The 24583-nt window shown below is 40.3% G+C and overlaps 2 protein-coding genes and 2 pseudogenes across 4 annotated transcripts; 2 read left to right on the plus strand and 2 right to left on the minus strand.

The window, feature by feature from the left end:
• Positions 1–717: 717 nt before the first annotated feature.
• On the plus strand, positions 718–12768 carry LOC138400116 (small nuclear ribonucleoprotein G). 3 transcript variants are annotated; one of them, XM_069494961.1, is made up of 4 exons: positions 718–725; positions 6196–6218; positions 6960–7084; positions 12596–12768. In XM_069494961.1, the coding sequence occupies exons 1-4, from the start codon at positions 718–720 to the stop codon at positions 12644–12646; spliced, it is 207 nt and encodes a 68-aa protein (XP_069351062.1). In that variant the 3' UTR covers positions 12647–12768. The 3 variants fall into 3 exon arrangements, with proteins under 3 accessions (XP_069351062.1, XP_069351060.1, XP_069351061.1); XM_069494959.1 differs by lacking the exon at positions 718–725 and adding an exon at positions 4258–4358; XM_069494960.1 differs by lacking the exon at positions 718–725 and adding an exon at positions 4258–4358 and having other exon boundaries at positions 6960–7081.
• LOC138400064 (hyaluronan mediated motility receptor pseudogene) lies at positions 1091–2979 on the minus strand (annotated as a pseudogene).
• A 954-nt stretch (positions 12769–13722) lies between the features above and the next one.
• On the minus strand, positions 13723–24572 carry LOC138400215 (prenylcysteine oxidase 1-like). The gene is made up of 6 exons (XM_069495174.1): positions 24390–24572; positions 23111–23317; positions 21894–22068; positions 17952–18163; positions 17467–17619; positions 13723–17069 (listed from the first exon to the last, which is right to left on the minus strand). Exons 1-6 carry the CDS (start codon positions 24499–24501, stop codon positions 16411–16413), a joined length of 1518 nt encoding a protein of 505 aa, XP_069351275.1. The 5' UTR covers positions 24502–24572; the 3' UTR covers positions 13723–16410.
• LOC138399926 (small ribosomal subunit protein eS12-like) lies at positions 19672–20664 on the plus strand (annotated as a pseudogene).
• Positions 24573–24583: the final 11 nt, after the last annotated feature.

Below are 24583 nucleotides of genomic sequence, written 5' to 3' on the forward strand. Positions count from 1 at the left end.
AAGTGCCAGGTTTGAAAGAACCTGGTTTTCATAGAACAGAATGCAATGAAAGCTTAAACCGAGCATTGCGTACTTAGCCCCCTGAATTAACAGAGCTCTATTGAGACAATCCCCTGGCTACAGGAAGTTCAAGGGGAAAAAAGTAAGTGAACTGGGCCAGGCAGGAGCTGTGACTCCCTTAGAGCAAAGGAGGGGCAGTCCCCCATTACCAAATACCATTTTTGCCTGGGGCCTTTGCAACATCCAGTGTTCCTGCCCCGCCTGGCACTTTGTCATTTTGATAAGGACCTCATTGTCTTTTTACCAACCTATTACTTGAAATGATAATATAGCCTGTCTGTTTGTTGTTTCCAGGCTGTAATATATTTTCCTAGTAGTTTTCTTTTTTTTTTTTTTTTTAACCCTCTTACACAGCAATTTTATTTTTAGGAATATAAATGAAGAAAATAATAATGATGTGAAATGATTTAGCAATAAGGATAACTGAAGAATTTTTATAATAGCTCAAAAATGGAGGAAAAAACTAAGCAACAGTAGGTTAATGAATAAAAATATTTTGCCTACATTATGTAATGAGCTATTGACCGGCCATTAAAAATTATTGTGCAGGTGCACATTTGTTGACATAGACATTCACAGTATAACATTAAAGGAAAAAACAGTTTACCAGCAGCAAATATTTTAGTATTCCATGGTGGTGTGTGTGTGTGTGTGGGTATGTGTTTGTATGTGCTTATGTATATGGAAAAAAGCCTGAAAATGTCTATATTAAATATTAAAATTGGTTATCTCTGGATGACAAGATTCTTGATGACATTTTTCTACGTCAATTTATTTCTTCTCTCTTTCTGGAACTCCATTCACATGTTAGCTACTTAAGTATCATCCCACAGGTTGGAAGCCCTGGTTTTTCAATCTTTTTCTCTGGTTTGTTGTTTTGGGTTTTCTTGTGTGTTTTTTTTTTTTTGTTTGTTTGTTTGTTTGTGACAGGGTCTTGTTCTGTCTCCAGGGCTAGAAAGTAGTAGAATCATCTTAGCTTCAAAGACAGGCTGGATCTTCTTTTAATGTGGTTTTGAGGGCAAAATTTTCTTTAATGATGAAAAGCCTTTGAAGGATCAAACCGTTTGATACCTATAACTTTATTCAGTTCCTCCTTAAGTTTTGTCTCACTTTGTTTCTTTTTAGCAAACTGAGAGCAGGTTTTTGACACCTGAAAAGGTTCTGTTTTATTATACAGTTCTTCATACAAGAGACACCACTTATTTCTTCAGTTAATCGTGATATTGTATTTTCTCTTCCAGATTTTCTTGCTTCTTCATCTTCCAGTTGTTTCCTAAAGTCTTCCTCTTTATTGCTTAAGTTGGTTCTGCAAATCAGTTATTTTTTTTAAGAGAAGAAACTGTGATTTCTTTAATTTCTGCTTCTTGGTCTGCAGATCTCGAATCATCCTTGCATATTCTTAATTTGTGCTCTCAGTTGCCAATATCTGATGTTGAACATCCTCTGCGCTTTTCTTAGCCTTGGCCACTTTTTCCAGTAATGATGAGTTCGCCAGCTTAAGATCTTCTATCTTACTAGCCGTTAGTGCTTTATAGCTTTCAGACTGAGCAGTAACATCCCTAGGGTTTTGCACTGTACTATTAACACTTTTCCTACAAAAGCGGGGTGGCCTGAGTGTTAACAGCATTACTTTTCTCCAGTTCACCTTCTTTCCCTTTCAGCTTTTCTTCTAGGAGTTTGAGTTCTTCAGTTCTAAATTTTGTTTCTTCTTCCAATTGCTTGACCCACCTTTCAGCTTGTCTCTTCTTTTGGTGTAATTTATCGAGCTCATCCAGTGCTTGCTTTAATTCTTCCTCAAAGAGATTCCTCTCTTTAGTCATTTCCTCTTGAAAAGAACATACCTTCTGCTGAAGACTAGAAGATAATTCCTTCTCTTATTGCAGAAGTGAATCAATTTGTAACTTTTTGCTGAAGCCTTACATGTTTTTGTTTTTCAAGAATAAACTTCTAAGTTTTGCATCTCAGCACTTAGATTTTCATCCCTTTCTCTATTCCTGTTTACAAGGTCTTCTTTTTCTTTTTCAAACAGCTAACATTTAGCATTCAGGTCTTCTACTTGTTTAGACAACCTAATACTTTCCTCAAGAGACTGCTAAAGGCTTAAAATTTCATGATTCTTCTCTTTCAAATTTTCTTCTAACTGGGCAATATCTGGCTTGTATTTTTCTGCTTGATCTGATGCACAACTGATTTCTTCAATGTATTCTACAAGTTTTTCTATTTCAGAGTTTTCATCAATCTTGTCTTTCTCCATTGAAACAAGTTTCCCCTCAAGTTGGGCTGTATGCCCCTGAGACTCTTGGAGATTCTTCTGGGTGACCTGCAACTTCATCTCCATGCCTTCATGTTTATCTGTCATACTCCTCATCTTTGTTTCTCTTTTGTTTCTAAGTTTCATCAACTCCAGGCTTAGAATTCTCAAATTCTTCTGGTTTCCATTTTCAAAAAACTTGGATTTTAGTACTTCATTAATCCTTGTGAATTCAGTAAGTTGATTTTCCAGTGAACCATTATTTGCAGAGTGATGTTTTCTCCCTGACTGCAGCATTTAGCTTTGCTTCCATCTTCGAACTCAGTTTCCAGGTCCTGGATCCTCTTGTCCTGAGCAGCACGTTCCTGCACAAGAATATGAATCTCTTTTTCTAATATCTTCCGATCTTTATCAGTCTTTTGAGATTCCTTCTGTTTAACAGCCTTTAATTCCAAAATCTTGACTTGCCTAGCTAAAGCAGGCAAGGTAGCATCTTTGTCAACATTAGGATTTTGTTGAGATTCTTTTTGTTTTTTGAATCTTTGTGATTTCTGAAAGGAAACTGGCCCTTTCAATACTTCTGACATTTTAACATCATAACCACCTGTAGATGGTGCACAACCGGAAGGGTGGTTGAATCATTTCAGGGGCGCCTTAGGAAAGGACATCCTGACGACCAACTCCAGAAGCCGAAAGTCGCTCGAAAGTCACTACCACTCCTCAACAACTGCCTGCAGACTATAGTGGTTTGGTTTTTAAAAATAAGGTTTAACTTTCCCCTTACTATTATTTTATCTTATATCTGGGCAGCAAATATGTAACTTTCTCAGTATGCTTCTTGTAATGTGTGAAATAAGAAATTTAAGGTGTCCAGAAGAGTGGAAGTTAGTTATTTGTTACAGTTTGGGTGTCAGAATTGGTTCATTGTAAATTGGGGATAACTTTGAGGGAAGGGTAGGGCATTATGACTTGAATTTCGTTAATGTAGAAAATGAACTGTCTATGAGTACGACAAGAGAAATTCAGTATCGATATCACGTCTCTGGTTTCCACTAGACACTGACAGCACGTGGTGGGAAAGGTACTCTGCTATGACCCCTCTATATAAAATTCAGTGTCTAGGATTTTGAGTACTAAAAAAGTACTAACTACTACATATGATGGATTGGACTTTATTATTATTGGTATTTAAATAGAGCCATTCCTGAGCAATAAGAATGAACTGAATTTTGGTGAACCATCTCCTACTTAAAATCAACAAGGCCTTCTCTTTTGGTCTACTCTCCTGTAATTCCTGGGTTCTCCTATTTTGGAGTAAGGTAAAAAATGGGAATGAGTCAGAGACCACTTTTTACACTCATGCTTGATGTGGAAAATCAGTACCTCATATTGATTGATTGATACCTCATAGAGAACGTTTGTGTGCTGTGCCTCATGTTTATATATGGGGGAACGGCACATTAGTGGGGTTCTGGAGGCAATGTTCTAACCATTCAAGGACCATAACAGACCGAAATCCTTGGAGACAGGCCCAGTCACCTTACGCTCTTATGGGGCAAAGAGGCCGCTAATTTACACGTTACTGGAACCCTAGGCTTGCCCTGACAGCATGCTGCGGGAATACAAGCCTAAGAAATACGAGGGGCCCACTCCTCCGGAGCTCATTTTCATTCGGCACATATGAAGAAAACAAACGATGCGACCCACCCGGGAATGGCCGCGTTTGCACCACAAGCTAACGGCGGGACCGTTATCTCAATTTTACACAAAGGAAACGGAACTGAGGAAGGCGCCATCTCCGTCCTGGCCAATCTCTGCCGGCACAGCCAGTAACTCCGCGTGACAGACGCGCTCGGACTTCCCCAAGTATCGCGAGGTGAAATGTGAAGAGTGCCGACAAGCAATTGGCTGAGGGGATGAGTGACGTCAGACCCGAGACGCCGGGCCTACAGCGGAGCGTGCGGGAAGCAGTGAATTCCGTTTCTACTCGTCTCTGATCCCGCGGAGTAGATACCATGAGCAAAGCTCACCCTCCCGAGTTGAAAAAGTAAGTATGGGCACCGAAGTTTTCGCGTCCCTTAGGTCACCCTCCGTTTCCCGCCAGTACGCCTGGCGTTCCTGGGCCGGATGGCATCGGTCTCTTCACCTCATCTCGTATTCCGGTCCGAGGCCGCCGGGATCTCGACCAGGGGCTCGCACTTCGGGATGTGAAGGCCGGGCAGACCCCGCGCGTCGGCATGGACGGCTTGGTCGGCTTGGTCACCCGAGGCAGCCGAGGCTCCTCCATTTGGCGACTTGCCTCCCAGTCCCGAGGTCCCGGCCTGTCGTCTTCCCCGCGCTCTCCCTCACTACTGGAAGATGTTGACTGCCACCCTTTGTTGGACGTCGTGAATGGCATCATGTTCTGGTTAAGGTGGCTGGAGGGGTAATTCTGTAAGGAACTAAAGAGGGAGCTGGATGCAAGTGTTTTATAGTACAAGAGGAATCAGAATCAAAAAACCTCTTTAACCTTAGAGAATGTGTTCTTGTAATTAAGTTAAACTTGAATGTAGTGTGATATCTTGCTCTGACATTAGAACTGTGTTAAGAACATTCATTTTTCAAATCAGAGAAGGCTCGTCGTTTGTTGGAATTTTTTCCTACATCCGATAAATCACTTTAAGTAGGAGATCCTTTTTTTTTTTTTTTTTTTTTTTGGAGACAGTCTCCCTCAGTCCCCACGGGTACGGTGCTGTGGCGTCATCATACCTCACTGCAACCTCCAAACCCTAGGCTCAAGCAATCCTCCTGCCTCAGCCTCCCCGGTAGCTGGGACTACAGGCATGGGCTTCCGCACCTGGCTAAATTTTAGTAGAGACAGGATCTGTGCTCAAACTTTCTTGCTTGCTGTGTGTCTTTGAACAATTTATTTAACCTTTCTGAGCCTAGTTCCTCCTCTATAAAATGGTGGTAATAATAGTACATAATTGAAAAGTTACAAAGATTTAATAAGATTTTGTATGTTATGTTTGCTATGTTTTATATAATATATCCTATTAAAATATATGGTGTTATTTGTCATATTCCATAAATATATTTTTCTTTGTAAATATATCCATTCCCACTTTCATTCAGGACCCCAGGTTTTATTTATCTTTGAATCATCCTCTGATACCTTATATAAAAAAATTGAATGAAATTTCATATTTTCTAGCCTATAACTGAAAGAAGTAAAAACTCTTTTGCATGGCTTTAGTGTTCTCATACTATGCCACTAAACTGTAATTTTCTTGTTTAATTCAAATTGTTTAAAGTTTCAAAGTATGCCTTTGTTTTACTAAAACATACTTACATGTTGAGAACTATTCTGAACATACAAACTTGATGCTTTAGTATTCAGTAAAACATTACTTATTTTTCTAAATATAAAGTAAAATATCTATTGAATGGATATGGTTTGATTACTAATTGCTGTCTTTACAACATAGTTTATTTAGTTTTGAAAATAACCAAAAGGTAACCAAATCTTTGTTTTTCTATCATAATTATTAGAAAATCCAATCATTGAAAGATCAGTGAAACGAGAGCATTGAATAAGAATGCTTTTGTAATTCACATTACTATAAATACTCAGCTTAGTGGAGATTAATATAGTCTAAATGCATTTCATTTTTATTTTAATTTTTCTCCTTCCGAATTTACATTCCTTTATAGAGTATCTTATTTAGGTAACCCATTACTCCTTCACTCTTTACAGCTATACAAGGTTTTTACTGTTTTAAATTTTTTAATTATTCCTATTGCATAAATTTTATCAAATTATTTTAAATGTACCTACTTCTGTTCTTGTTTATGCTTAAAATTTTAAAATCAGTTCCATAATCTTTATCCTTTTGCTTTTTCAGATTTATGGACAAGAAGTTATCATGTGAGTTTGTTTTTAATTATTCAGTTGCTTCTTACATGTGTCTTGGCAGTGTATGTTTGGAACAACTTTATAAAAATTTAGAGCACACAGAATCCCTAATTCATATCCACTAAGTAAACAGATTAATTAAATTCCTAACTAGACGATTTCATTTACCTAATTTCTGATGTTTCATAAATTTAACAGGTTCAGACTTTCAGTAATTTCCTACAAGTCCTCCTTTACTTTGACAAAATTAACAGGATTTTTCTGTGTTGTGGTATTTGAAAATTTATCAACTTTTTTTCCTTTAAACAAGCTACAAAGGACTTAGACAAGCAACAGTTAATCTGTTTCTTGGGAGTGTGTAGGAAAAACAGGTTTGTTCAACCTAACTAAAAATCTGACCCACACAGTATTTGAAGTATACCCATGGGTCAAAACCATGGGCTTTAGATTTAGAGGTAGGCAGCCTTCAGTTTGAATCTCACCTCTACCATACAGTAGCTATATAACCTTGAACACTGTTGTTTAAAAGCTGTAAATTTCAGTTCCGTCTTGTAAAGTAAAGATAATACTACTTTATGGGATACTTTAAAATGTGGAAGTAAATATAAAGCACATGTAACCCAGTGCTTGTCATATAGTAAGGATAGTGTGTACAAACATCTCAAATAACTGTTTTATCCCACCTAATTATTAATGAACAGTTGATGGTTAGTGGGTAGTTTTACTAAAACTTCTTTTTCTCTTTTTTAATAGTGAAATTAAATGGTGGCAGACATGTCCAAGGAATATTACGAGGATTTGATCCCTTTATGAATCTTGTGATAGATGAATGTGTGGAGATGGCAACTAGTGGGCAACAGAACAATATCGGAATGGTGGTAAGTGAAGATTTAAGATTTCTCTTAGATAATTCATTTTTCTTTTGGAATGTATAGTAACTTTCCTTATATCAAACTGTTGGATCGAATTAGAGTTGATAACCCCCAGAAAAAGCAAATCACAGGCAGATTAGACTTTCCATCTCCTTTTTATTAATAGTTTAACACATGGCAGTCATTTAGCTATGATAATATCTGGTTACCTGTAGGTAAAATCCCAACTATACAGAACCTTCTAAGGTCCTGGGGCTTGACATAGCTGTTGGAAATAATTTTTGAGCTTTATAATAGAGGCCCATAGTCAGTTATTACAGCAATAGTTCTCAAACTTTAACATACATATCAGCCACAGGGAATCTTATTAAAATGCAGATTCTGATTCAGTAGGTGTGAGTTGGAGCTTGAGATTTTGTATTCCTATCAACTGCCTAGGGTAATGCAGATCTGCCAGTCCACAAATCACACTTTTTGATTTTACTTGTATACGTAGTTAAGCTGGATTTTCGGATTTATCACACTTCAAACTTAGAAGTAACCAAAGTAAAAGTTACAAGGGATAATCACGATGATAGCCATAGACATGAGAAAAAACAGGGAAAACCAGAAAAACAAATACTGAGTTCTCACTAGAGGAGCAAACTTTTCTACATTCATTAGGCCATAGTTGTATGACTACTGAAGAAGAGTTTTGATATTTGTCAATAAGACCCAGACTTTGAATCCCTCTTTGTCTAACATAGGACAGTGTACCTAATAAGTGGTAAGCCCAAATTTCTTGAAAAAGGTGAACCTAAAGGACAACTTAGCTTTACCAAATCATTGAGCATAACAACTTCCAAAAGGTGGTAAGAGTTCCTTATTGTTAGCCTTGAGTTTTTTCTGTCTCACTAATTTTTTTTTACGGTTTGAACAGTAGGGAGTTGAAGATAGACCTATTTTTAACATCTTTGCCTATGTAAATTTTTAAAAATCACTCTTCCCAGGGTTTGTCATTACTTATTTCAAATGTTTTTACATTGCTGCATTTTAAAAAGTACTCATGACTGAAAAAACAGTCTCTACATATCACACCCAACCCCCAAATTGCATTCACTGCCTTTCACTTGCATTCCCCTATGAGCTTCTATTGTATAAAACTCTGACAGAATTATTGGCAGCCAGATTCTTATAAAAACAGTTTCTAAATACCTCAAGATTTTCCTCTGACCCTTTTTACAAATTGGGAAGTCTTCATTCTAATAGAGGGTAGATTGGGTTTTTCATTCATCTCAACAAATTTGCTGAAAAGGGTTCAGAAAGGCCTTGGTATATTGAATGTCAGTTCTTATTTGAAAAGATAATATTTTTAGAGAATTGTGTGACATACTGCTCATTGGAATTTTATCGGAAAAGGAATTGAGCTTGGATCATAGATCCTTCTGGCAATTTTCCCCCTAAACTGATCAGCAGACAGTAATTCTTACAGCTGAGTCTTTACTTTGAAAATGAAGTAATGATAATACATCAGCGTCTTTAATAAAAAGACATTTTAAGGAAAATGGAAAAACAGAAATGGACTTTGGACTTTTTTGAAGCTGGAAGAAGGGAAACAAACAGGTTAAGTTTATGTTCATTTTGTTTTATCAGAAATTGTTTGGCAAAGGAGACAGTTGGTTTCGTTAATACCTTGTCCAAGTCAGTGACCCGGTGAGGCCATGATAATTTCTTAATGCTACTGTATTAAGAATGAGTGTGTTTTGTGGGGGAGTTAACTTGCTTGTAGCATCTGTCAGCTGCCTAGTTACGTAATGATACATCTCAACTCTCTTCTTTCTGAGACATCCGAGAGTTGTCAGTGGCATCACTTCTGTCTTTCTTAAGATTTCACTCCACCCCAGTTACCTCTAAGAATTTAGTAAAAATTCTGTATCTTATTCTACATAGTTCAGTAGCTCTTGCTAGAGTTGTGCTTCTGTCACTCCATTTTAGGTTTATTTTCTTAATAGACAGCTGTGCTCTTTCAAGAGGCTGAAAGACTGAGCAGCACTTTGCAAAAACTAGCAGTTCAGCACAACGAAAGAAGCAATATGTAATTCTGGACCTCATGGTTCCAACTTTTTTTTTTTTTTTTTTTTTTTTTTTTTTTTTGAGACAGTCTCACTCTGTTGCCCAGGCTAGAGTGAGTGCCGTGGCGTCAGCCTAGCTCACAGCAACCTCAAACTCCTGAGCTCAAGCGATCCTCCTGTCTCAGCCTCCCGAGTAGCTGAGACTACAGGCATGCACCACCATGCCCGGCTAATTTTTTCTATATATATTTTTAGCTGTCCATATAATTTCTTTCTATTTTTAGTAGAGATGGGGTCTCGCTCTTGCTCAGGCTGGTCTCGAACTCCTGAGCTCAAACGATCCACCCACCTCGGCCTCCCAGAGTGCTAGGATTACAGGCGTGAGCCACCGCGCCCGGCCTATGGTTCCAACTTGATTTGGATATTGGGCCTCAAACACAGTGGCAAAAGAGGAAGAACACTATAATAGTCCTCCTTATCCTCAGAGTGGATGCCTGAAACCTCAGATAGTAGCAAACCCTATGTATACTGTGCACAAATTTTTTTTTCCTTCACAGCTTCATGGATAGGAGATGGGTTCTTACCGTACATCTCTGCAACCTCGGCATGTGATTTTTTTTTTTTCCTTTCCTTTTTAAGTTGACAGCTTTCGCCTTTTCACTTACAGGAAGCACTTTATTGCTTCCCTTTGGCATATCTGTATTGTCGGCATCACTACTCTTGGGCTTGGGGCCCATTATTAAGTAAAATAAAGGTTACTCGAACACAAGCACTGTGATACCACAACAGTCAAATCTGATAACTAAGAGATAGCTAAGTGACTAATGAGAAGTGTGCAAACGTCAGAGAAAGGGAGGATTGGAGTCCCTAGCAGGACATCATAAGGTTTCATCATACTACTCAGAAGGCATGCAGTTTAAAACTCATGAATTGTTTATTTCTGGAATTTTCCATGTAATGTTTTCAGACAACAGATAAGGGGAAGAAAATACTATTCAAGGCAAAGGTGTTCACCAACTAGCCTTATTTTCTGAATATTATGTGACAAGACAAGTATATAATGCCATTTGAAAAAATGTTCATGAAAGTTCCAGAGTTTTTGTTTCCTAATGATGCTAAAAAGAAATGCCCATTAGATTGAAAAATCTTAGTTATCAGTTATCCAAAACAACTTCTCTCCTCCACTGTCCATTCCTAGGGAAATTTTCAGTCATGGACAAATGTAGGAGGGAGCTAGGAAGGAATGCTAGTTTTTATGCTTTGATCAATAGGATGTGATGTTCATCATCTGGTATAAAAGAAAAAAAACAGGCAAGGTGTTTAAAATTATGAGAACTAGATACACATATTGTTTAGCTTTCTACATTTTTATTCCTAACTTATAAGGAGAGTACAGAACTGTAGACTCCTTCAGTGACCATTGTCATTTTTTAGGGCATTGTTTTTTCTCTCTCTTTTTTATTTGTAAGAATTGGGGTCTTGCTCTGTTGCCTAGGCTGGAATGCAGTGGCACCATCATAGCTCCCTATAACCTCAAACTCCTGGGCCCAAGCAATCCTCCTGCCTTAGCTTCTCTAGTAACTGGGACTCCATACCCACACCACTGTGCCTGGCAAAGTTCTTCTCTTTTAAAGCTGCTCTATAATTCTTTGCCATCTTGTCACCATACTTTTTTTTTTGAGACAGAGTCTCACTCTGTTGCCCGGGCTAGAGTGCCATGGCATCAGCCTAGCTCACAGCAACCTCAAACTCCTGGGCTCAAGCAATCCTCCTGCCTCAGCCTCCCGAGTAGCTGGGACTACAGGCATGCACCACCATGCCTGGCTAATTTTTTCTATATATATTTTTAGCTGTCCATATAATTTCTTTCTATTTTTAGTAGAGACGGGGTCTCGCTCTTGCTCAGGCTGGTCTCGAACTCCTGAGCTCAAACAATCCGCCCGCCTCGGCCTCCCAGAGTGCTAGGATTACAGGTGTGAGCCACCACGCCCAGCCTTGTCACCATACTTGCTGATATTTTCTGCCAGGCTCTAAGATTCTCTTCCCACCACTCATTTTCCCTTCTATCAACTGCAGTAGTTACATGCAAATTCATTTGTTTATTTAACAGGTACAGGAGACCTCTGTGTGCCTACTGCCGTTTTAGGCACTGGGGATTTTGCACCAAAGTCCCTGCTGTCAAAAATTTACATTTGCATGGAGGGGACAATAAATCACAGTGTGTATATAAATAAAACAAGAGTAATGAAGGGGAAAAAAGAACAAGTTATAAGTATTTTTACTTTGGTATAGCTATACATTGAATTTTTTTTGGTGGGGGGAAGACAGAGTTTTGCTCTGTCATCTGAGCTAGAATGCCCTCCAGTCTCGGCCTCCCAGAGTGCTGCCATTATAGGCATGAGCCACTGTGCCTAGCCTGAATGTTACTCAGAATGCCTCCATTCTAATAAACATGTCAAATTATTAATACATTTCCTGTTATTCCCTCCACCCCATCTCCCCCACCACACTCACCTAATCCAATTCTACTTGACTGATCACTACGGATTATTGTAATCTACAGTCCATTGGGAACTTCTTGTTTTCACTCCCCTAGCCTTCCAGTTTTACCTCTTTTTCTACCCTTTCTGAATTCAGTTACCAGCTGTTTCAGCTGTGTTTTCATAAGTATTGCTTATCTTCGTGTATAGCATGTCTACTAGGTCAGGCACTGTTCTGCTAGGGCCCTTTGTTTGTAACTTCTTTTCCTGCCTCTCCTGTTCAAGCTTTGTATGTATGGTTGCCAGAAGAGTTATAATTGTCATTCCCCGAGCTGTAACTTTCATTGGCTCATTGTGGCTTTCATGATGCCCTCCAAATACTTTAAGATTGGCATCTGAGGCCTTCTGAGATTGATGCCAGCTATCTTTCTTTCCTACTTCATGTCCACTCAGTCAAATTAGATTATTTGCTTATCCCCTTATACTACTTCTTAATTGTAGTCTGTCTAGAACTTCCTATTGTCAAAATTCTGCTCAATTTCTGAGGCCCAGGTAAGATGTCATTTTCATAAAGCCTGCCTTTACCAACTTCCATCCTGGTTTGTTCCCTAAATGATCTTAGACCTCTAAACTGTACCTAACTTATTCTTCTATACCTGTGTTTCCCATTAATTTTTGGATCCCTTAAGGATAGGAATGGACAGGTTCATTTCAGTTTTGCAGTTTGGAAAGTAAGACAAGTCAGTGGAGACTTGGCATCTCATAAACGTAATTGTCAGCCTTTGGTCTGGAAAACGTGCCTCTTACAAAGGGCTTCATGGCTTCATGTCTAAAAAGACTTGGTGACCCTGCAGCTTAGGGAAACCCTCAGAAACTGACATTGTAATATTGAAAAACCGTTAATGATTTGATGAAAATTCTTTAATCATCATTGATCTGTCTCTTAAATCAATTATTGTTTTCCGATTTACTTTTCTCTTTCTTAGGTAATACGAGGAAATAGTATCATCATGTTAGAAGCCTTGGAACGAGTATAAATAATGGCTGTTCAGCAGAGAAATCCATGTCCCCTCTCCAAAGGGCCTGTTTTACTATGATGTCAAAATCAGGTCGTGTACATTTTTATATTAAACTTTTTGTTAAATAAACTTTTGTAATACTCAAAAATGCTATCTCAGATTTTCTGAATATAGAATATTTACTCCTATTTTTTAACTTTTTCTAACATGAATTGTAGATACTAATTACTCTTATGGTTGGAACTTATTTCAAAGGGTTTTATGCATTAAAATGGAACACCCTTTTTCTTTTTTTTTTTTTTGAGACAAAGTCTTGCTCTGTTGCCCGGGCTAGAGTGCCATGGCATCAGCCCAGCTCACAGCAACCTCAAACTCCTGGTCTCAAGCAATCCTTCTGTCTCAGCCTCCCGAGTAGCTGGGACTGCACCACCATGCCCACCTAATTTTTTCTATATAGATTTTTAGTTGTCCGGCAATTTCTTTCTATTTTTGGTAGAGATGGGGTCTCCTCTTGCTAAGGCTGGTCTCGAACTCCTGACCTCGAGCGATCCACCCGCCTCGGCCTCCCAGAGTGCCAGGATTACAGGCATGAGCCACCGCGCCTGGCCGAACAATCTTATTAAATGTAAAATATGGCAAAGATTCCTTTTCTCCATCTTTCAACACTGAACAGATAAAGAAGCTGCAAACATCAGTGGGTTTCTTCTGAAATATTAACTATAATTTTGAAAATTTAAGAGCAGTAATTTTAATCTCCTGACTTGCCCAAGAACATTTATATTCCAAATACTGTGCAACAGAAGTAAAACACAGGGAAGTAATGCTATAGTTATTTATTTTGAACATAATCATTCAGTGGGGGGAAATTTGAATACAAGAGTAGAAATAGGATTCCAGAAAAATATATTGCAGTGTATTCTGGTCTTTGTGAGTGGAGAAAGGGTGGTGAGAGTGGTGTCCACAATATATTCTAGTTCATGAATTTTATGCCCCACAAGCTCAAATAAGAGATATATTATAGATAGTTGTATTATACCTAACCTTAAGAAACCTTACAAAGCAAGTATTTCAACTCCTGTTCTTTTTGTAATCTGGTAAAAAGCTTGCAAATCTTGAAAAACTTTAAAACTGTACAGAATGGAATATACACATATGTGAGGTTCTTGTAAAACAGAGCATAGTAAATGGCTATGATATGTATTTCTCTCTAAAATGGTATTTCCTATTTATAGAAAATTTACAACAAAAGAAGAGCTAGAGGCATCAAACTAAATTAATCACAATAAGGAAAGTTGATGTGAAGTGCAATACATTTCTATTCTTCCATTCTTCAGTAACTCTTTGTGAATCATCATGGACATTGATTTTTTTGCAGAAACATAGAGCTGAATTGTAGAACTTGCACCCCAAGCATGGTTCCTAAAACAGTAGTTTCACCTGGGAACTTAATAAAATATAAATTTTTTGACCCCATTACAAACATATTGAATAAACAAATTCTGGAATAGCCAGATCTGATAACACTTTTTCCTCCAATAAAATTATTCTTTGTACTATAATTGTAGAAAAACTACCTAATACACCTGGAACAGCAAGCTCTGATAGTATTTTTTTCCCACTATTCTTTTAATACTGTAGTTGCATTACAATTACCTAATGTGCCTGAAGTATTGATAACCTGTTTTGGTTTTGAGAAAGCAATTTCAGATGCCCTACTGGGAAATGTAACCAGAGGAGGTTTGATATAATACCAGCAACATTTTTCACTGGGTTTTGTGTGTGTGTGAGAGAGACAGAGTCTCACTGTGTTGCCTGGACTACGGTGCAATGGCATCATCATAGCTTACTACAACCTCAAACTCCAGGGCTCAAGTGATCCTCCTGCCTCAGCCTCCCAAGTAGGTAGGACTACAGGAATACACCACCACTCTTGGCTAATTTCTCTATTTTTAGTAGAGGTGGGGGTCTCGCTCTTGCTCAGGGTGATCTTGAACTCTTGAGCTCAAGCAATCCTCCCACCTTGGCCTCCCAGAGTGCTAGGATTACAGATGTGAGCCACCATCCTCAGCCAGTAGATATTCTTAAAAGTAAAAATATATGCCTTTCCAAAACAAGTTTACAAAGAATAGAAATTAACTTATTTCACTAGTATGTACCAATATTTAGCATACACATAACAGTATTATATTCTTTACAAATTGTCTTCATTAAGACCACAAAAGGAAAAAAATACAAATGCCTCTTAACATGTGTTAAGAATAAAATTAGAAAAAACCTGACCCTTTGACAGACCATGAGTTTAATCCCTACCTCTATATCAAATATATTTTGGCAGTTTATCAGCATGTTAATAATTTGTACTAGGGAAGAAGTCATTTTTATTAAAAATCAGTGTTCTCTTCACCATTTTGCCAAAGTAATTACTGCCATAATCTATCTGGTGAAGGGCTTTCTCTTTAATAACAGTACATGTTAACTTGGTTGCACTTACTGTTAGAATTCTTAAGCACTTGTTCTGTTGTACCTGTGCCTATGACAGCTAATCATGATCCTTGTACAACAGATGTAGAACTGGTTCTCAAATTTGGTCAGGACGTTAGAATCATTTGGGACACTTTAAAGCCCTACATGTGATTCCAGTGTGCAGCCAAGGCTGAGAGCCACTGTCTTAAAATTTCAGCAACCGGTTTCTCACCCAGAATGCTACAGTAACTGAAACATTTAACACTTTGAACATGAGCTGCATTTGGTCAAGCTTGGTGTCATTCTCAATATCCTGCTTTAGTGCCAACTGCTTGGAGTTACTGGAGTTGCCTCTGCTGTTAGACTGTCAATGCTTCTTACTATCAAGATGACTACTGAAGTTCTCATTGAGACAAATCATCCCTTCCAAAAGGGATCTGCTTTAAGGGCACTAAAAACCCTTTGTAGACAGTTTTGCCCCCACATCAGTGATTCTTAACCCTGGTTGCACATTGGAAATTTTAAAAAGTTACAATGCCAAGGTCCTATCCTCGATCCATTAAATCAGAATCTCTGCTTATGGGGGTCTATCAGTATTTGTAAAACCTCCTTAAGTGAAGATGTAGTAGAATGCCAATTTCTAACTCAGTAGCCCATATTTGCTTTTCATTTACTTGAGATTTTTGTATGACATCTTAAGGTCACACAACTAAAACATAAATTTCACCCCTAATATCAAGATAGAACCAATCAAAGGACATTCTGAAAGTCAAGGCTTTAGGCATGAGCACATTTACTTCAAAACAGGCTACAAAATTACTAAGAGCCAGGCATAAAAGACACCAGCTCCCTTACTAGTTTTATCTCACTGAAGATCACATTGAGATGTAAAGCTCAAATGGACCAATCCCCAACTAACATGGTCTTTTAAGTTCTCCCTCAAGTGTTCAGCTTAAAATGCTCTACGCTTTTGATCAAAATCCAGGGCCCTGCCCCCAGACTTAATGAAACAATCTCTAAGAGAAGAGCTAGAGAATTCACATGTTTAAAAAACTCCAGATAATTCTTATGATCAGACAAGTTTGAGCAACACTGCTAATGGATATTGAAAGAATACTTAAGAAATTTTGGAGAGGACATAGTGCAATAGTTACATCATCACACTTAATTAGAACCTTGTACTTTTCTTATGATCCACAGGGATTACTAGGGAATATTGGCAAAATATCCTATTCAAAATAATCTCTGCTCAGACTTTGTCCTTTTTTGCCAGTGATACTCATTTGGAACCAGGAGAGGAAAAAAGAGATAGTATCATTTTATAGCTCAGTTTTAAGTTTCTCATATAAACCATCCTGGTCAATCATGTCTGTGTGTCCATTCCAGCGGTGATAGGCAAGGAGCGCAGCGTTGTGGGCTGCCATGGCACTCATTTCCATGGCACTTGCTACACACTCCATGCCATTGAGGTAATACAGTCGATCGTGAAGTATGATGGAGGGGCATTTCTCTGGGGGCTCATAGTGAGGATACGCAAGCCATGGCTTCTTCACAGCATAATCATAGGACAAAAAGAGCTTTAAAATTTGTGCTTTAGTAAGAGTCTCTGGGGAAAACAGCTTCCAAACATATGTTCCATCTGCTGATGGTTGAAGATTTTCCTCTTTCCTTACAGGGGATAAAATCCCAAGACTATTAACGAATGAATCTGAATTATCAGTGGTTAAGACTGTACCAAGGCCAAAGTTATCTATGGCTCTAGAGCCAAAGACAGATGAATTCAATTCCCCCTTAACCAAAGTTGCCACTATATGTTCATACTTTCCATGGAATTCCTCAATTGGAGGATCAAAGTTGAGAAAAGTAATATTGGACATTTTTCGATTCAATGGAGTGGCCACCAAGACGATGTCATAGAAGTCAGAACGGGTCTCAGATCCAATTTGGTAGACCACTTCATACATCTTTGTGGGATTTCCTAGAGGGAATAAGGAAGCACACGTTTCTTTAGTGTTTCCAACATACTATATTTTATAGCCCCTAAAAATAATTCTATACCTTCTTAATAGTTTCTCTGTAATTGTAAGGAATTAAAGGAGTTTTATCCCTTAAGAAACTGTCCCTTGCATTTTTATTACCTTGAGGCCATTTTTCAGAATGTCAATAAGTTCAAAATAAGGAATTTTTACTTTTGAGAATGAGGTTATTTTTTACACCCAAGGAGTTATGCCACTGCACTTGAGTACATTTGGGGACATTTCTACACAGCACAACATATGCAATTTAGACTTCCATCATTATGGATCTGAGTGAGAGATGAGCAATCATTTTCTACAGAGGAAATAAGAAGGAATAAAATGAAAGTTAAAGCTTACCTGTCTGCTTGGTCCTTGTTTTCTCCTCTATGTACATTACTGAGCCAGATATAAGATTGCTTTGGGAAGCCTGAAGGAGCCCAGAGCAAACAAGCTTATTGCCACCTTCTACTGCCCAAAGGCCAGGATCACCAGCCGACAGTGACACTGCCCCTGTCAAGAGGTGGGAAAAATGTTTTAATTCTGAATCTGTAAGAGATCGCCTACCCAACTCTCTGCTCCCAATTAGATGTTCTGCTCTAAATGTCTCCAGACATTGAAAAATGGCCCCTGGGGCCCCCACTTGAGAATCACTGAACTCATGAAAGCTAAGGACTCTCTCTCCCTAAAAATACACATGTAGATATATAAAATTTTGCTAATAATGTCTCAGGTTCAAAGAGAGGCAGCCTTCCCCAACCTTGGCCTAAAGTCAGGAGCCACCATGGAATCAGGTGAGCCCCTTTGTGAACTAACGTCCACCATGGTTCCAAGCCCTGTCTTACCCACAAAAGCATTGACGCCCATGCTTTGGCCAAAATGGATCCTCATGACAGGAGCAACCATTTCATCAAGGAATTTCTCAGAGAAGCCTGCTTTCTGCAAGGTTTCAAGAAGTGTTCGGTTAAGCAGTCCAAGGAATTCATCCCCTCCTATAGCATGTAGTAATTTTTCTACACTGCTGAAGGCATACTCATGAGATTGGTAGCGGTAGATCCTTTATGAAAAGAAGAGAAATGGCCATTAAACACCAAGCAAGAAGAGGAGAAGGGGATGTATAAAGAAGGGAAATAGTGTCACAAGAATCAAACTGACTTTGATGTTCCCTTCTGATGAGTTTCTACCTATCATGTGAGACACAGCTCAGAGACCATATTCCCCAGCTGTCCCAGACAATCCTGGCCCTCTGCCTCCTTTAGAAGTCCATTGTACTCTGTATACTCTCTTACACATTAATATGGTCACTGGTAGCACCTTTAAAGAAATGGGTATATCATGGTTTCATTCTTTATATCTTCCAGCAGCACTTAGACATGTCTAAAATAAAATTTTTGTCTTTCCACCAGACTTGATCTCCATTCACCCCATCCCAACCTTATTTAGTTTTAAAGCTTAAACATTTTTCACATCTTTCTGCTTCTCCCACCCAAGCGGAAGACCTTATCAATCTTCCTAATATCTATCTTTTTACTCCATTCTCACTTCCTGATCTTAGGTTAGGATTTATACTCAAACTACTAAGGTGAAATGATCTACCTGCTTCTAGTTTCTTTTTGAAGTATTTATAAATCTCCCAGAATTCCTAAAGTATACTCTTTTATATCATCATTCATTTATTAAAAGAAAACTCTTGTTTTTGCTTACTAATAAAGCCCAGATCATGTAGGCTGATATAAAAAACAACCATGGGCCGGGCGCGGTGGCTCACGCCTGTAATCCTAGCACTCTGGGAGGCCGAGGCGGGTGGATCGTTTGAGCTCAGGAGTTCGAGACCAGCCTGAGCAATGAGCGAGACCTCGTCTCTACTAAAAATAGAAAGAAATTATCTGGCCAACTAAAATATATACAAAAAAAAAATTAGCCGGGCATGGTGGCGCATGCCTGGAGTCCCAGCTACTCGGGAGGCTGAGGCAGTAGGCTGAGGCAGTAGGATTGCTTAAGCCCAGGCGTTTGAGGTTGCTGTGAGCTAGGCTGACGCCACGGCACTCACTCTAGCCTGGGCAACAAAGCGACACTCTGTCTCAAAAAAAAAAAAAAAAGAAGGAAAAAACAACCATGAGTTTTAGACTCAAATTCATGAAGTCTAACTTCTTTGCTATAAAGAAGTTGCCAATAAAGAAACAAGGTAGGGGCCGGGCAGAGTGGCTCATGCCTGTAATCCTAGCACTCTGGGAGGCCGAGACAGGTGGATCACTTGAGGGCAGGAGTTTGATACCAGCCTGAGCAAGAGCAAGACCCCATCTCTACTAAAAAATAGAAAGAAATTAGCAGGCCAACTAAATATATATACAAAAAATTAGCTGGGCATGGTGGTGCATGCCTGTAGTCCCAGCTACTCGGGAGGCTGAGGCAGAAGGATTGCTTGAGCCCAGGAGTTTGAGGTTGCTGTGAGCTAGGCTGACGCCACGGCACTCTGTCTCAAAAAAAAAAAAAAAAAAAAAACTAAAAAAAAACCTATTATTTTCTTATGTTAAAATAGCCACAGTAATGTCCTTCCTCCCCCCCCCCCCCCCGCCACTGCCAAGTACCAAGGAGGCAGAGGCTGGGGAGCATTCAAGATTCGGCTCCACCCAAAACCCACCGCCATGGCCAAGGAAGGCATTGTTGCTGGAGGAGTAACAGACGTTAAAACTGCTCTACAAGAGGACCTGAAGACCACCCTCATCCATGATGGCCTTGCATGTGGAATTCGCATAGCTGCCAAAGCCTTAGACAAGCACCAAGCCCATCTTTGTGTGCTTGCATCCTACTGTGATGAGCCTATATATGTTAAGATGGTGAAAGCCCTTTGTGCTGAATACCAAATCAATCTAATTAAGGTTGATGACAAGAAACTAGGGGAATGGGTAGGCCTCTGTAAAAGTGACAAGAGAGGAAACCTGTAAATTGGTTGGTTGCAGTTGTGTAGTAGTTAAGGACTACAGCAAAGAATCTCCGGCCAAGGATGTCATCAAAGAGTACTTCAAATGCAAGAAATGAACAATTAAATTTTAGCTCATGTTCCTTTAAAACAAAAACAAAAAAACATGCTGAAGCAGTGGTTCATGCTGTAATCATAGCATTCTGGGAGCCCAAGGCTGGAAGATTGCTTGAGCTTAGGAGTTTGAGACCAGCCTGAGCAGGAGCAAGACCCTGTCTCTTAAGGGAAAAAAAAAAAAAAGCAAGAAATAGAAGAATTTAGGATGTCCCTGAGGTGAAACAGAAATTGGTAGAACTTGGGAAACAGAAAAAGACAAAATTGGCTGGATGTGGTGGCTCAGGCCTGTAATCCTAGCACTCAGGGAGGCCGAGGCAGGAGGTTTGCTTAAGGTCAGGAGTTTGAGACCAGCCTGAGCAAGAGTGAGACCCTCATCTCTACTAAAAATAGAAAAATTAGCCAGGTGTTGTGACCCACCATGCCTATAGTCCCAGCTACTTGGAAGGCTAAGGCAGGAGGATCGCTTGAGCCTAGGAGGAGTTTGAGGTTGCAGTGAGCTGCGATGAGCCCACTGCACTCTACCCAGGGCAAAAGAGTGAGACTCAAAAAAATAATAATAAATTAAATTAAATTTTAAAAAAACAGTCACAGTAATAAAATATTAACATTCACAAGGGGCTGCATTTCTCCAGCACCTAAAACTAAATCAGCACACCAATTAACATATCAAGAGCTTTTTAAAAACTAGATTGCATCTTTCAAAATTCAACTATTTTATTTTTCCTGATTAACAAAGCAATGCACATTCATAGACAGAAAATTTTTTAAAATCTAGAAAAGCTGGCCAGGCATGGTGGCTCACGCCTGTAATCCTAGCACTCTGGGAAGCGAAGGCAGGAGGATCGCCTGAGGTCAGGAGTTTGAGACCAGCCTGAGCAAGAGTGAGACCCTGTCTCTACTAAAAATAGAAAAATTACCCCGGTGTGGTGGTGTGCACCTGTAGTGCCAGCTTCTCAGGAAGCTTATGCAGGAGGATGGCTTGAGCCCAGGAGTTTGAGGTTGCTGTGAGCTAGGCTGACCCCACTGCACTCTAGCCCAGGCAACAGAGCGAGACTCTGTCCCAAAAAAAAAAAAAAAAAAGAAAAAAAGATAAAATCTATAAAAGCATAAGGATGAAAAAGAGACACTTGTATTCTCACTACCCAGGACAGTGCTGGAATTTAATATCCCAATTTAAATTACTGGGGTACAGAACTTACACTCTACTTCAGGCTGCTGGCTTTCCTGAAACATCATTATTAAAGCGCATTTAAGTTTTTTGATCCTTTCTACAAGCTCTTGTACACATTATCTCTTTCATCTACACAACACCGGCTCAGTGCAGGGATTAAGAGTAAGGACTCTAGAGCCAGAATGCCTGGGTAGGAACTCCAGTTCCACCACTGACTAGGAGGGTGAACTTGCACACTTAAAACTTCTCTATGATGCCACCTTCCACATCTGTACAGAGAAGCTAAGAAGACTACCTACCTGAGAAAGGTGTCATGAGAATTCAAGCACTTAACATTTGTAAAGCATCTAAGAGTGTCTGCCAACACTAAAAAGGCATTTGCAAAATATATATCAAGGCAAAACTAAACTACCCTTTCAATTTCTGAGTGGATAAATGGTCTGCATATTTTCTACAAAACATTTTGCCTAGCAATCTTACAACGGACCTTGCACATAGGTAGAACTGTTCAAAGAAATTATAATTCCTAAAGTTCATCAAACTGCAAGGTCTTAGGTTAAATGGAAGGGAAAAAATTACCTCATGAACTTCCCTAACACATCCTCTACCCACATGTGCATTCGGAAGGACTGAAATCCATAGCGCCAAATGAGTTTAATCATGTTAATTATGAACCAGCTGCTCTCCTCAAACACTAGAGTCTCTCCATCATACACTCCCACGAGGCCACCAGAGACTGGAAGAGTAGAGAGACCTGCAAAAACAGAGAAAGGGTAGCTAAGTCAATGGTTTCTGTGCTGATCAAATGAAAGAAGGTGATCTGAAACTCCTGGGGACACTCTGAAGTGAATGAATCTGGTGCTTCCCAAATTTAATGTGTATTCAGGAGACACATTAAAGTAGTTCTATCTCTAGAGCAGTGCGATACACTATACACTCACTAATGTCCAAAAGCAGATTCTCTAGAAGATAGGTCAAATGATCATACAGACATATCAAAATGAGATATATTTTTATCCGGCTATTTTTAGTCTAAAAACACTAGAGAGTCAAAGGAAACAAGGCAGAGTACCAACTGAATTCAATTGAAAACAAAACTGTCAGACAGGACTCTGTGGCATGACTTGCTCCGGGGGGACGTTTGCCTTCACGGAGGAAATAGAAGCCCAGGAAGCATCCACAGGGGATGTGGAAGGCAGCTGAGGGGAAAGGGGCACTTCCATTCCCATTAGACTCCTATTTTGCATAACTGGATATTTCAGATAACTGGAAGGAGGCCACAATTACACAATTCCCTGAGGAAAGGGCCTGCAGAGGCCTGCCAGGCCTGCCCCACAACCCCTCCAGTGCCTCTCCTGGCAGGGCAGCAGTCAGACGTCCCCAGTTCAAGGCACATGTCTACACCCACAGCTGCGTGAGTGACTTAAAGCCAGACACTTCAAGCCTCTGGGTCTCACTTCCTCAGCTGTTAAATGAGCACATGAAGGTTGCTGCTAGCTCAAAACATTCTCTGATTCTTCAACACAAACCCAGAGGTTTAAGAACTGACAAGAGCAGCCACCCCCACCCCCACCCCTTGTCCGTAATTCCAGATAACAGAAGATACTGATAACCAGTGTCCCATTACCAGAGAGCAGCTAGTACCAACTGCTAACAGGAAAGTGAGGAAAATAGTTTTTACCAACTTCACAAAGACAAATTAACAAGGCGGAAAAGTTTCAGTTCTCCAATCTGATGAAAAATATCCAGGGATGTCACACACAAATCTGATGAGATTTAAGACCAAAATTACATACCCAGATCTGTGACAAAACGCTTCATGTGCAGATTTAAAGGATGGATGATAGAACCTCCTGCCTCATAGTCTTGCCCCTGAACCGTCATAGTGGCCAGCCGGCCCCCCACCTCTTCTCTTTCAAACACGTCAATCTTCACATCTTTCCCAAATTTCTGCCGCAGAATATAGGCTGCTGAAGTGCCACCAATTCCGGCTCCAATAATCGCTGAGGGGGAAAAAAGGAACAGTTTTTTTTTTTCCTCTTATTATCTGTGTGGGTTGTTTTGTTTTGTTTTTCAAAGACCATTAACTAATAATGGCTGTTACTGAAAGCTATTACCAACAATTCAGGGAAGCCTGGAAAAGGGGGCCAAAGACACCTGCAGTGAAGATCCAACTCTGTGAATCTGCACAGACACAGACACCAGACAAAAGTGGTAGTATGTTAAGTTAAAAATTGACACTAATTCGATTTTTTTTCCCCCGATGCCCAAAGATTCTCACAGGTCTTTGTGGAGGGACCAATAGGCCTGCACACCCCTCTTGGTGCCCAACTCATGGGAACAGAAGAGGTGGGCCTTCGCAGTAAGCATTTTAAATACAGTGACCGCCATTTCTGGCTTTGTTCTGTCTCAATGGAGACTCAAAGTAGATAGGTTAATGATCCGGAAGAACATAATTTTAAAATGGGGCGGGGGGGGGGGAGGAGGACACGGAGGAGCAGGGAGCAAAACACCAAAGCACCTGAAATTAGAAAGAGCAGATTCTGAATTCAGCAGCTCTATTAGTCCTAAGCAAAGAAATTGTCCAAGCCAGGGGCCTCTGAGAGCAGGCCGACCTCAGCAAAGCGGAGATGGGGAAAGGGGTTCCAGCCTATCAAGGGAAGCGGACAGGGCCAGCTTGTTTCCACTGCCCTGTGCTGTGTCTGCGTGCGCCTGAAATCTGCATAGCAGGAGAGGCCGGGCGCTCCAAGTCCAGTCGGAACACTGGCCTCCCACGGTGCAGCAAAGGGAAGGCGCAGAGAGGGACCTTGGCCTCCCCGGAGTCTCAGGCCTACGGGGCAGGGGCTGCAGGAACGCTTGGCGCCGACCCGCCTAGGTCCCCATCCACGCCCGTTTCTCAAGTGGGCACCTCTCCACGCCTGGGAAGGCACGATCCCACTCCCAGGAGGACCGAAAGCCGTCCTGAGGGTGAAGTGCCACCTGCGAAGCAGGCTTGGCCCCAGCAGCCCGGCCTCCGTCGGGAGCGCTATGCAGCCGCTGTCCGATGCCCTCCTGCAGCGCCCACTCCTCGCCTACCGATCTTATCTGGCGGGGACCGCGGCTCGGCGTTCCCGGGGCACCCCCAACTGCAGAGCAACAACCACAGCCCCACAAGCGGCGAGACGAGCTCTGCCACAGCGCGCTTCATGGCCTTCCTGAGCTCCGCAACTTCTTGAGTCCCGCAGTCCTGCTTCTGCTGGGCGTCCGAGCGTTTGCGCCTCTGCGCGCAG

Source organism: Eulemur rufifrons, chromosome 19, assembly GCF_041146395.1.
Source record: "Eulemur rufifrons isolate Redbay chromosome 19, OSU_ERuf_1, whole genome shotgun sequence".
Lineage (NCBI taxonomy): Eukaryota > Metazoa > Chordata > Mammalia > Primates > Lemuridae > Eulemur > Eulemur rufifrons.